Below are 13,505 nucleotides of genomic sequence, written 5' to 3'. Positions count from 1 at the left end.
GCAGTGTCAGAAGTTTTGAGGTGCAGTCATGCAGTGTGGCTTCTCCTATGAAAACCGTCAAATAAAAAACCAATAGGAGCGCAGAACCTCATGACGCAATAAGTGAGACAACAAACAACCACCACTTGCTCCACACACACACACACGTTTCTTCCGGTTTTCTTTAAGAAAAGCCATGATCAATACTAACACTAGAGATTGTTTGCTAGTCACCATTTCTATCCCACATGTAAATGCAGCTCATGTCACTGAACGTGTCACGGATTGATGATGTAAAACTCTGGACGAGTCTTTTTGTGTGCGTCCGTTTTAACACGTCTTGAACTGCCGTACAGTTTGACAGTAATGACAGCTGAGATCCTACTGTGTGACACGGCTTATAGCAGGAATCATATTCGTACAGTCTGACAAGCAACAGTCAGAAAGTACTATTATAAATTGTACAGTGTGCACTCGGATTTAGATGGATCAGCAGGTTTGGGGGGCATTTCTGTGGTCTTGTACCTATAAGAAGACACCTATGGTACTATAGGGGGGTTTGAACTGGAGCATATTTGAACTGAAATGCAAAATAGTATACTTTGTCATGCACTGCTGGGCAGAGTAAATTAATGGAGACACAGCAGTGGTGTGTGAAGGCCCAATGGCTCAGTGAGGCAGATAAGAGCTCAGAGATGGCAGACAAACTCCTCGCTTGTCAAGACTGATGAGAATAGGCTTCAGGGACCAAGGCTGAGAACTTGACAGCATGCAGGAAGAAGAATGTGTTTCACAGTGAACTGAGTGAACCAAGTCTTTTTCACAGAATGTATTCCAATAACAATGCATAGTCTCTAAGAGAACATAGAGAAAGAAAAACGAAGGTAGGAAAATGAAGGAAAAATTCAAATGGAGGAAGGGGCTCTGGTTTCCTTTGTGGTACGTAATTCAAAACCAGATTGTTTGCCTACAGTCATGAGAGCACTAAAATCTGATCATGGTCAAATTAGGCAGGGTGTTTAAAAATAGTGCCGGCATTAAAGGATAAGGGTGTTCCTTTTTCTTATGCCTTGAACTGAATACCAAATGACAGAAAGCACAGTTTTAGCTACATCTGCACACTACCGTCGTGGTACTTTGCTGATTTTGCATAAACTAAAAAATATCTACTTGTCACCTTGATGTGCAATTCTAAAATGCAAATTCAAACCATACAGAAGAGAGAGATTCATTATGATGACTTGGCCCAATCCAGTCACAGTAATTTTGCACAGTAATCAACAGTGTAGATATCCCTTATTAAAAATGTAAAATAGGTTTTGCGTTCGATTCAACATGATCTTTCTCCTCATAATTTCAAAACACCATTTGCAGCACAAAAAAGACAGCAATAAGACATAGAAAGCACAAAAATCAAATTAAATGTGTAAATTTAAGCCGTTGCACTGCCTGCACAAAGTTAAATAACTAGTCAGTAAAATAAAAAAGAGAATAAAAAAAGCTATTGTATGGTCTTATTGTGCACTTTTGCTTTTTTTTCCCATTACACAGTGCTTTATACAAATTGCCCTCTGTCCAATATCATAAACAAGAAATAGAAAAAAATATGATTTTTGGATTTTATCTGCCATTATAGTGGCTGGTTCATGTCCCATGAAAAATGTCCATTAGTGAAACAATGTCAGAGCGAAAAATAAATGAAATCAGTTCCACTTCCACATCAACATCAGTCTCTATTGCACACCTCCCACACAAAGACACTAAGATGAAGGATTCAATAAGTAAAATCAAGTAACAAAAATAGCAGTATCGAAAAAATATCAAAGGCAAAATGAATCTTCATGTCAGTGGAGAAATTTATAAATAGTTGGCATTCAGCTAACACAAAAGTAACTCAAAAAAGCACTTTCAAATGAGCTCCCAAATCAAAAATAATCTGTCTAGAAAAGTTCTGTGCACAGTGGGAAAGGAGTTTGAAGTTTGCTACAGTTCTTGGGTCTCGAATGTGATGCACGTCACAGTTCTGAGAGTCTCAACACATTGAATATTTGTCTGTGCTTGACAGCCATAGAGTACTTTGATTGCATTTCCCCCCCCCCCCCCCCCCCCCCCCCCCCCCCAAATAATCTTATATAACTTTTGTATTTAACCAAACTTGATAATAATAATACAATAATAATTTAAGTGAATTGAGTTATTTTGAATTAAAACTTGGCACATCATTAACAGAATATCAGGGTGGGTAGGTCAAATATCCATTTGCCAAATAATATAAGTGCTATTTATATTTAAAAGAGCGGAGGTTCTTCAATTAAAATAGACCAAAGACTCTTTTTCTCGATTTCTTTTAAACTGCTTTCATCTTCTGGTTATTTATATTATCTCAACTATTTGTTTTTGTTAAACAGCTTTAATCATACCCTCATTTTCTATCCAGTCATTTCTCTCCATTAATTCCATCTTCTATTTATCTCCTTCTCCCCTCTTGTTTTCTTTTTTCTTTCTTGGTCCACTCTTTTAAACTTGTGTTTCCAGGCCACTCAGTTTGGGGGTGAGGATGCGAGGTGTTACCCCAGAGTTGAGGTCTCTCTCAAACTCTAGCAGCTGGCCCATGAAGTTGAGGTTGGGGGAGACTATTGGTCGCCGACCCCGCACATACTTATAGGCATCTGTCATGGTCATGAGGGTGTGCTTCATCAGGTAAGCAATGACAATAGTCGCTGAGCGGGACACACCTGCTTGGCAGTGCACAAGAACACCTCGCCCACACTGGTGCGCTTCCTCTGAAAAAAAAAAAAAAAGGTGTAGCAGACATCAAAAACAACACAAACCAAAAATACTGAGGACTCATCCTGCACTACACAAATTGGTCCAATCAAATGCTCTCCTGCATGACAGAATGTCCTGCCCCCGTAATACCACCTGCAGTTCTTTGCTAAACGCAATAAGGCTATTTAAAAATGAAAGGGACAATCCCGGCCACACCTCCTGCTTAAATAAGAAAGTATTCACAGGACGGAAAACTGCATTTGACAAGCCATTTCATGGGGTCTGTAAATGTTTAAACTATAAAAGAGTTGACAAGTTCTCTTACCGATAAACTCAAAAACCTCTTCAAAGTACTGTCGCAGGTTCTGCTTGCTGTTGTCAGTAGCAGGGAGCCTTTTATAACGCACCAAGCCTGTGTCCAGGTGGTAGAGGGGAAGATGGGTTGTGACATTGACCACGAAACCAATGTTGAGACGAAGCAGTAGATTCAAATCCTCTGCATCTCTCTCGTTACCCAGAAAAAGGAAAGGGAGGATGGGGCTGATCACAGCATTCTCCACATCTGGGGTCATCACACTCTCCTCAGACAGTGACGCTGGGAGGGAGGAGGAAAGAGGGAGGGAAAGGTGCACTGGCAAAAACAAAACAAAACAAAACTGTTGCTTACATTTGTTTTCTTATATTGTTAAATAATTTACTCTATGTGATCATCTTAGAGAGGTGTGCTGGTATGCTGGAAAAGGATTTTAATGTTTTTAGATTATTTTCATTTAAATATGGCACAGAGTATAATGTCATCAAGCCCTTATGTAAGAAGAAATCCATCCTCCTTATCTTTCCTGTTTGAAGTCTCATCACTCTTCCCCCCCATATAATGGCTATTATCCTTTAGTTCTTCCACAAAACTTAATTTTTGACTTTCAATAAGACATAAAAGCGAGGATAAAACCTTCTGAAATCTATGAAAAAGATTTAAAGTTAGAAAGGGTTTAATCAGAAAAACATTTCGATTGAACTTGTGCATTACAAAATCATCATGGGTTATGTCACTCTGGCGATCTTTTAAAGCTAAATTAACGAGGATTATGCACCCCACAGCTTAACTGAACTATCATTTTAATTTGAATACTATCAGTGCACAAAGTCGTACAGCCTAATGGAAGATGAGAAAATGAAATCAAGGTCAGTACATTCAAGTGGGATTATCAATGTGAAGAGATTGTGCTCATCTCTCTGAGTGGTCGATCATCAACAACACATTATAAAGATGTCACTCAACCTGCTGTGTACTTGCAGATTAGCATCTTTACCTCGTCCATTTTCCTCATCTTGTTCTCTGTTGAGTGAGTTGAGGACCAAGTGGAGGGACTGTGCAGAGGGTAAGGTGTGTCCACCTTCCCTCTCTCTCTGTTTGGGTTTGGGCTTAATAAGTGTGCTAGGAGCAGAGGGTGGGGGAGAGAAGGATGGGGGGGAATTTGGAGAAGGAGATCGTAGGGATGGGGATTGTGGAAGCACTTCGTCATCAAACCCGTTGCCATCCCCCATGCAAGCATCTGCTCCTTTGTTCCATAGCCTCTTGAGGGAATCTCTGCCCTGGTCCCCACTATTCCCTGATCCAATAAAGTCCAAAACTGCCATCTTGCCTTGCTGGAGCCTACGTCGTCCTGCCTGATCTGTTAACTGGGAGCGAGTGAACTCCATAAGGTTCCGGCAGTCAAGGATTACAGGATTTCCGCTATTGCCACTATTTTGGTTTTGGCCCATGCAAGTCCTTCCTGAGCCCATGCCAATCCCTGCATTATGGTGGATAGGTTGGGTTTTAGAACGAGTCATCTTCTTTGCTAACTCCTCAGGCCAGATTGTGCGTACACTGTAATCGTCATCATCAGGCTGGTATCCTCCCATGGTATGTGGTCCAATATTACGGCCCATGTTGGGAGGATTCCCTCTGTGTGGGTTAAAGGTCACTACAATAGGGTCACTACTGCAGTAGCTGCATGTGGAGCTGCCAGTTTGGCTTGCTTTGGGATTGCACCCACTGACACAACTCTGGAGTGCTCGAAGAGGTGCAGATGAGGACAGGGGAGCACAGGGTAAGCAACCACCAACCAGCTTCTTACGGAAAGCTGCAGGGCTCTCAAAACCTCCAGCTTCTCCAGAACAGGATGCACAACCTAAAGGTCTGAGCAGCCCTGTTCGACAGTCAGAGACAGTGCTGTTTGAAGAGGAGGTGTTGGTGGTGGAAGCAGTTGACAGACACCCTCCTAAACTCTTCAATCCCATGGTTTCGCCACCTCCGTTGGCAGCACTTGTTCCTTGGGCGTGGGAAAACGAAGAGGATGAGCTTGTACTACGACCGTGGTAGCCAGCAGAGTTACCTCTACCTCTTCTACAACGCACCAACCTCCAACAGCCACAAGGGTGGGAAAAGTCAATAGTACATGTGTGGTCAGGACTGGGGAAGCCTCCTCGGGAGGAAGTAGGAGAGAGAGGCAAAGCGTGAAGAATTTGGGGACGATGTTCTCTAGTGCGTGAGGGACGGGGTTGGCTAATGTGCTGGTAGGAGGAAGGGGCTTGGGAAGGGAGTGAGGGTGGAACAGCAGGGTAGTGAGGGCTTAGGATGGCAGCATGGGGTAATGGGGCTGAACTCTGGTGACGGGATAGGCTGTGGGCTTGGGGCAGTTGGTGGCCGGGTCCCAGTTTGGAGTTTTCTTTGTTTCCTAAAGATGATCCGTCCCTCTCACTGTGCAATGAGTAGTTGGCAGTTGCAGAACAAGACTTTGATGACAAATCTCTCTCTCTGGTTGGCTTGGATTTTGACTGCTGTTTTTGGGCAGGAACAAATTCCAAGATCCCTCCAGGAGAGACTGTAAGTTGGTTTGGATGATGGATACTGTGCTGAGTCCTGTTTTGACTCTGATGATGGTTCTGGTGCTTCTCCACTGACTCGGAAGACTTTCCTTTGCATTTCCTTTCACCTTGCCCTGAATCCAAGTGCAGGGACACCCGTTTAGTCCTGTTCCCCTTGATGTTTCCACTTCGGGTAAGACTACTGCTGCGGCCTTTGTCTATGTAAGATCCTCCTCTTCCACCTTGGTCTAAAGACACTTTAATGTCAATGGTATGAGTGTGGTTGTGAGGTCTGGGACCTAAAGTTACAATCCCATTGCTGTGACAATGGCTAGCATTGTGGCCGCTGCCCTCAAAGGGAGCCCCTCGTTCTCCTTTATCTCTCTGAACATGGGACGATTGCCTGCGATTGCATTCCAGAGACAAGTAGTTGGAACTTGGATAGGAACGGGGTGGTTGGAGTTGGGGTTGTGGTAAGCGGGGTGGGGGCTCGTTGTGATTGGCTGGGCGGTGGGAGGAAGACTGCGATGTGGCTGGTGGGGAGGCCACGCGCAATGCCAAACTTTTGGGGCGCTGAATAACCACTATACGCTCGTCAAGAGGGAGCGGAGGCATCTGGGGCTGAGCAAAGCTGCGTGGTTAGGAAGCAGAGAGAAAAAAGGCAAATGAATCAGTGCTCATTTACTTTGGTACTTGTGTAATTAGAAATTAATAATAAATTAGAAATGTGTACATAGACGACATACATTATGTGAGTACTGTGCATACAGTTAATATTAGTCACAGCACACAGAATTACATCAACAATTGTGATGAGGTAAGCACAGAAGACAGTCTTCTGTTAGTCATTCACAACCTTTCTTATAATTAAACACTGTGAAACAATAAAGAACAGCACACAGGGTACATCACAGACTTGTCAGTAAGACAAATCCTAATGTAACAGAAAAATCTTTCTGACCCATTACCTTTGTTAACATAAATGCTAGGGGTTCACATCTATCAAAGGCATAAAATAATCATTACAAGCACATAAGCAAACCATGTAAAGAATTGTATAAATTGGGTAGCTTTGTAATGATGTCACATCTGGGAAATATTGACATAATTTGATATTCTTGGTTATCATCATTGTCTTGCAACATATCGACTTTGTCTACGTGACTGTTAAAGAGAGGTTTTGCTAAAGATTATAAAGGCATTTAAAGAGTTTATCTTGAAGACATCCATTATAGTAAAACATGTAATGGAATTTAATGGAATAATGTTATAATTTGTAATGGAATAGTGTTAGAATTTGTCTGATATAGAATAGAATAGAGATATAATCTGATGGCTGCACTAATCACCCCTCCACAGAGCAGAGTAGACCAGCTCATTATTCTAAATAATGACAGTTTGAAACATTAGTATTAGACATTATGGAATGTCAATGGAAAGACATTGAGAAGGTTAAAGGAATAGATAAGCTATTAATGAACATTTAGTCATCATTTACTCACCCTCCAAACCCATAAACCTTTCTTTCTTCAGTGGTGCACAAAATAAGAAAATGTGTTTTGCTCAAGAAATTGCAATAAATGAAGACTGAATAATGACTTAATTTTTTGTTTGACTTGGAATATAGTGTACAAGATATATTAAAGAGTTAATTCACCCAAAAGTAAAAATTCTGTCATCATTTACCCTTACGTCGATCCAAACCCATAAGACTTTCATTCATCTTTGGAACAAAAATTAAGATATTTTTAATGAAATCTGAGAGATTTCTGTCCCTCCATTGACAGCTATGCAACTTTATGCTTCAAAAAGTTCATAAAGAGATCATAAAACGAATCCATATGATTTATATCGCTTTATATGATGAACAGATTTAAATTAAGCTTTTATTCACATAAACATTCATCAACGGATGCATCAGTTAATGTAAACGGAAGCTCAAGCATGTTTGCTTGACATGCGAGAACCAATGAGGTTCATTCTCCTGTGTTACGCAGCAAGTGAGAACTTCCACAAGAACCGATGATGTTTGTTCTCACGCATCAAGTATGTTCGGTTGAGCTTCTGTTTATGTTCGCTGATCAGTGTTTATATTTGTGAATCAATGCCTAAATTCCTTTTATCATATAAACCAATCGAGTCTCTTCATAAAATTTGGACTAAACCTCTCAATTCATTTAGATTAGTTTTACGATGTCTTTCTGAACTTTTTGAAGCGTCAAGCGTCAGAAAGCTCTCAGATTTAATCAAAAATGTCTTTATTTATGTTTCAAAGATGAACGAAAGCCTTGTTTGGAATGACATGGGGGTGAGTAAATGATGACAGAATTTTAATTTTTGGGAGAACTAACCCTTTAAAGGGGAAATGAAGCAGTCAATCAAGTTTACATGATTTACAAGATGGATTTCCACTATAATCCACAACTATATAAGAAACATGACAAATGTAAACATATAAAAGAAAAAAGAAAAACCGTTATATCTTTCGCCGCCAGGGCGCCACCATTGTGCATTATTCTAACCCAGCCTTTCTCAAACTTTTTTCAGTCGGGGCACCTTTCAAAAGTGCATAAAATCTCAAGGCACCCCAGTGTAAAATATAAATTAAAAACACTGCATAACCCAAATGTAAATGCAAATGTCCTGTTTATTTAGACAGAACAGTAATGAACAGAGCATAATACGAACTGTAAATAACAATAACAATAATAATAACAACTTTACAGGGCTATCACTTTTGTGAAAAAATCCTGATCGATTTTTGAGACATAAACGTTCATTGAATCGATTGTAAAATCGATTTTCCATGTCTAAAGACGTTTCCATTTTCAGCGCCAAATAGGCAAATCCACGGACAACTAACAGGCATTAGCACGAGCGTAAAGAGTGCGCTTGAGACGCGCACAAGTCAGCAATATTTCTGATGATTTATTGGCATGAAGTTTCGTGCACAATGACAAACAGGAGTGCAAGATTCTCGAAAAACAATAAGCAGAGTGGACTGCCATAACATCAATGAAAAACATTACTGCAGGCTTCAACATGGCTGTGTTTACGATTAGAATTCACGAGTTCACACTTACAAATAAGTCAGATAGAATAAATGCGTATTTGGCGTGCTGTCCGAGGAGAGGGCTCCGAGTTAGGTATTCGGCCCGAACCCAGAGCACTCCCCCCGTATTCCTGGCTGTGAAATAAATAAATAAGATAAGCCAAGAGTGAGGAGTCGGGGTGGTGGAGGGATGCTGAAACTGTCGAGGAATGTTAGGTGAGTTGACAGAGTGAATATTTATATGCTTCCTTTCGTGCTGATAGGGTAGACATGGTAATTGTTTGATGACAAGTTGATTGGAATGATTATTTGAACGTGCTCCTCCCGAACTTTGTTTATAAAACATCATATGTCAAACAAATTTCGCCTACGTAGGCGATTGTAGGCCGGATCTGTATCTGTATGCATGGGACTGTCTGAATACCGGCAGAATTCACATTTTTGTTGTAAAAAGAGACACGTTATGCAGAAGTATAGTATAGTTTGTATGTGTGTTTGTCAGAGCCTGCAGTTGCTGTGTGACGCGCGTTCGCGCGGTCGGTGTTGTTGCTATAGGTTGCGTCACTTGCGTCAAGTTGTGTGTGTGTCTTGCTTCGGTCTTGTGAGACGGATTTTTATGGTTAATTTTATATATATATTTTATCTAAAATGAATTTACAATTTTATTAATACGTTCATATGTTTAAAAAGAAGAAGAATGTATTTATGTAAATTCAAATATATATATATATATATATATATATATATATATATATATATATATATATATATATATATATATATATATTTAGCCTACGTAATTTTTTGGCGGCACCCCTGACAAAGTCAGGGGGCACCCCAGTGTGCCGCGGCACCCACTTTGAGAAAGGCTGTTCTAACCTGTGATGTCACAGCGTTGGTTGGCTTTAGAGCGTTGGCTTTGGTTGGCTTTAAAGGCTCTGGGCAGTGAATATCCCGACATCAAACTGTCTACACCACAGTGTTTTGACCGCGAACAACTAACGTTAGAGTCATTATTACCTAACAGCTGTAAGCATGAACTAACGTTATATGTTAACAAACTGCACATGGAAACATTGTTCGCGATGTCTGCCATCATATTCCTGTCTCTTGTCAACACCATGCAAGTTAGCATGTATTTGTTAAAGGGGAAATGAAACGTCCATGTTTTAGCACTGGTAGTAGCTATATATTAGAAAAAGTGTCTCCGCTCTGACATCCTTCAGGGAAAGCATTGCCACTTCCAACACGTCTAACATTACCTCCCGGCATAGCATGGTAAATGTGCGCGCCATGGTGATGCAGGATTGACCACGCAATACATGGTCAAGATCAGCCTCTTGACAGCAGATGGACTCTGACACGGTGGGCATCGCAGTACAACAGCCACACTGACACCAGGTAGCGTTGCCAACCCGCTCTTTGCCCCAAACCACCACCGGCTGTTCGACATAGCAACGTAACTTACATGGTGTTGACAAGAGACAAGAATATGATGGCAGACATCACGAACAATGTTTCCATGTGCAGTTTGTTAACATAAAACGTTAGACGTCGTCTTTTTGTCTGGTACTAATAAACTTCACTAAGTTGTTCGCGGTCAAAACACCGTGGTGTAGACAGTTTGATGTCGGGATATTCACTGCCCAGAGCCTTTAAACTAAAGCCAACCAACCCTGTGACGTCACAGGTTGTGGCGCCCTGGCGGCGAATTCTATAACGGTTTTTATTTTTTCTTTTATGTTTACATTTGTCATGTTTCTTATATAGTTGTGGATTATAGTGGAAATCCATCTTGTAAATCATGTAAACTTGATTGACTGCTTCATTTCCCCTTTAACAATTTTAATAATGGTTCTGCATTCTTTATAACGCAAAAAAGCTTCAGTCTTTCTACATAGTTATTGCATGGAATAGAACATGGAAAATAGACTTCATGTTTGTGTTCCATGGAAAAAAAGAAAGTAATATGGGTTTGGAACAACAAGAGAATGAGTAAATAATAACATAATTTTCATTGTTATTTCTTAAAGAATAAAGTACCAGCGGAGAGAACGAAAAAAGTGTGTGTGCGTATGTGTAAAAGGGAATATAAAGCAGCACAGAGAGGACAGTTACAGGATGTGACATGGCTGGATTGACCTCATGTAGGAGCGAGGCATGCACAACAGCACTTCAGACATATACCCCAACACAACAGCCACACACACACAGAGAGAGTGACCCGAGGACAGAGCCAGCACACCATGCTCTTATTTCCACATGCATACATTCACGCACAAAGCCTGGTGATGGTATCCTCATCCTCTTTGCTTTTTTCAGTCTTGCCTTTTGTAGCCTGTGGTGGTGAAGGGGGGTGGGTGGTTACATTGACCCAGATTTGTCATATTGCAAGTCAACATCACTCCAATCACTTGAACTCACTACTAAACACCTTATCAGCAGAATTTCACACACAAACCACGTGTAATGTTTTTTTTTTTTTTTTGCAATGAATCACATACAGCAGCACACGCTTGGCATCAGCATGTGCTTCTTTCAGAGATGAACAGCATCAGCATCGATGAGCTCAGGTACTGACTGAGCACTAACACAGCTACAAACAATGATCAGGTTTCACTGATATCACCACAAAGAACAGTGTGTGGTGTATAAATACACTAATGTTGGGGCAAAATGATAACTGAACCATGAAAACAAAACATGCACATCTGACATACAGCAAGAAAGAAAAAAATAAAGCTCATCATGGCCATTGCTGATTTTGTCCCCACCACTTTATAAAATCGTATGTGACAGGGACGTAATAGAGAAAGAGGAAGTTTCAGTTTTATGATATGATATGATGACAAACAGGTAATGGAATTTGTTTTATTTTTTTCTTTAAAAGCTAAATTAAGGCGAATTAAATCACAGAGCTCCTAATACTCATAGCAGAAATGTTACACTCGATCAACAAATTATATTCAATATTCATCTGCTGGTCATATCCAGTGACCTACAAAATCGTGTGACAAGAAAGTGTCAGTGAAGGAGTTATGTATGTTAATAAATTAAATTTGTCACTTGGTCAAATAGAATAATCACTCTCCAATTCAATGTGTAGCCTAATGAGAATATTGAAGTTTTATCAAATACGATTATTGTCAAAACTGTGACTTATTGTTTTAAATTATTTGTGCATAACTTAGGCTAATCATGATTCTCTCTTTTTTTTTTTCTTCGTCATTTCGAAACGCCATAACCAGCCTTTATTTAAACAAAGTAAAGGCCACATAGCCAACACAAGCATTTCAATCATTTAGGCTACTCATACCATATAGTCCTGTTCACGTCATTAATGTATTTAGCATCTACATTTACGCGCAGGCGTACATTAACATGGATAATTTCCAGGCATGTTTTACATTCAAGTCAACAGTCTGCGACAGATGCATGGGCTTGCTCAACTCTTTGCCTAATGAAATGAGTTCATTGTTTTAAGCCATTATAAAAATTGTGGGAAAAGGTTAACAGGATAAGAATGTGAAATCCAGTGGAATGATTTCGCGCATCGTCAAAAGGCATTACGTTCACAGCTCCTGGATTTCCAGTTACTCTCACTGGAAAGCGAGATCACATAATCAGGAGCCTTTGTTTCTAATGTTTCTACAACTGACCAAGCATAATTGCGCTTAATGCGACGTCTGAACAAACGCTTAGCCTACATAGTTGTTTCACAAAAGAATATTGATTACCAACACAATGTTATCTAGGCCTAAACTAGTCAATGAAAGAGAAAACAAGAGATTCCGCTACATATTTGCAACTGTATTGAGTAGGCTATTGACTGTCACTTGTTAGGCCATGCTGATGCAGGCACGCAAATCGGATGCGCTTTTACTGTAGCCCAGTGCCATTTAAGCTCAGTTTCACTACCATTTCAATATGAGTGCTAAGACAAATTATTCTAGTTATATTTCAAATGTAGCTGGCTATTTGCATTACAATTCGAGCGTTTTGCGTAGATTTTTTTTGTGCGTTTCTTTAAACTCCAAAACATGAACTATTTTATTATAATGAATTTTTAATATAAACAATAGCTGCAATAAAGCTCGCACTTACTCACTAGGCGACATTTTGTTGAAAATAAAATATTAAGCAGCTATTTAAAGCTATCACGAAACACAGAGATACATCGCATATGAAGGCCTCAAAAATAAAACGAGGAGGAGAAATGACTTACGTTATAATCTGTACATCCGCTGTATCGTCATTATTTGGGATAAATTAGATCCTTGTGTTTCTCCGCGCGACAATACCGCTCCAGTGCCGCGAGGCATTTACATAGCTGCGGTTATCTATGGTCTGCCTTAATGTACGGGTTAGACTTTAAAAATCCGGTGATGTCCATCAGTATATGACATTCAGGCAGTTTATCCTCATACTGTTCAACACGCTTGACTTCATCAGTGTAGACAATTAACACAATAACAATGTGTACGCTAGCGCAATGCAATGTGCGCTTCTGTATACTGTGCGTGTGCATGAGACAGCGCGCTATATGGGGGGCGGGGTTTCTGTGTAGATGACATCATCCTAGACCAATGACAAACAAATTGTGACAAATTGCTGCCCAAATAACGTAGCTGCAGCAAAACATGCTTTTCTTTCTCATTGCTTTTTTTTTTTTTTTTCACAAGATAACCAGTTTGTCATGGAGAAAATTGCTTTTTTAAATAAGTTTGAAATTACAAAATGGCAAAAAGCTAGCTGATCATTCTTGGCCCTGGGCCCACAGAGCGAGCAGATCACTAGGGCCCCTGGCTACTTTTTTTTTTTGTCATAAAAGGTCAAAAACACAGGCATAATTTTA

General features: G+C 40.2%; 1 protein-coding gene across 2 annotated transcripts; it reads right to left on the bottom strand.

Moving 5' to 3' along the window:
* Window positions 1-2,164: 2,164 nt before the first annotated feature.
* On the bottom strand, window positions 2,165-13,179 carry si:dkey-175m17.7 (uncharacterized). Of its 2 annotated transcripts, XM_056261973.1 has the most exons (5): window positions 12,876-13,179; window positions 10,931-10,988; window positions 4,059-6,229; window positions 3,074-3,379; window positions 2,165-2,762 (listed from the first exon to the last, which is right to left on the bottom strand). In XM_056261973.1, the coding sequence occupies exons 3-5, from the start codon at window positions 6,211-6,213 to the stop codon at window positions 2,497-2,499; spliced, it is 2,727 nt and encodes a 908-aa protein (XP_056117948.1). In that variant the 5' UTR covers window positions 6,214-6,229; window positions 10,931-10,988; window positions 12,876-13,179; the 3' UTR covers window positions 2,165-2,496. The 2 variants fall into 2 exon arrangements, with proteins under 2 accessions (XP_056117948.1, XP_056117947.1); XM_056261972.1 differs by lacking the exon at window positions 10,931-10,988.
* Between the last annotated feature and the right edge of the window lie 326 nt (window positions 13,180-13,505).

The sequence above is a fragment of the Rhinichthys klamathensis genome, unplaced genomic scaffold (genome assembly GCF_029890125.1).
Source record: "Rhinichthys klamathensis goyatoka isolate OS25496 unplaced genomic scaffold, OSU_Roscu_1.1 h1tg000191l_1, whole genome shotgun sequence".
In the NCBI taxonomy this organism is placed as follows: Eukaryota; Metazoa; Chordata; class Actinopteri; order Cypriniformes; family Leuciscidae; genus Rhinichthys; species Rhinichthys klamathensis.
The sequence above is the reverse complement of the archived record's forward strand: the minus strand, read 5'-3'. Positions and strand labels throughout refer to the sequence as shown.

Bases quoted from the DNA above. Each gene is read 5' to 3' on its own strand.
- si:dkey-175m17.7 (XM_056261973.1), bottom strand. From the start codon at position 6,213: ATGCCTCCGCTCCCTCTTGACGAGCGTATAGTGGTTATTCAGCGCCCC. The intron at 3,380-4,058 runs GTAAAGATGCTA...TGTTTTTGCCAG, and splicing joins AGATGAGGAAAATGGACGAG to TGCACCTTTCCCTCCCTCTT. The intron at 2,763-3,073 runs GTAAGAGAACTT...TTTTTTTTTCAG, and splicing joins AGAGGTTTTTGAGTTTATCG to AGGAAGCGCACCAGTGTGGG.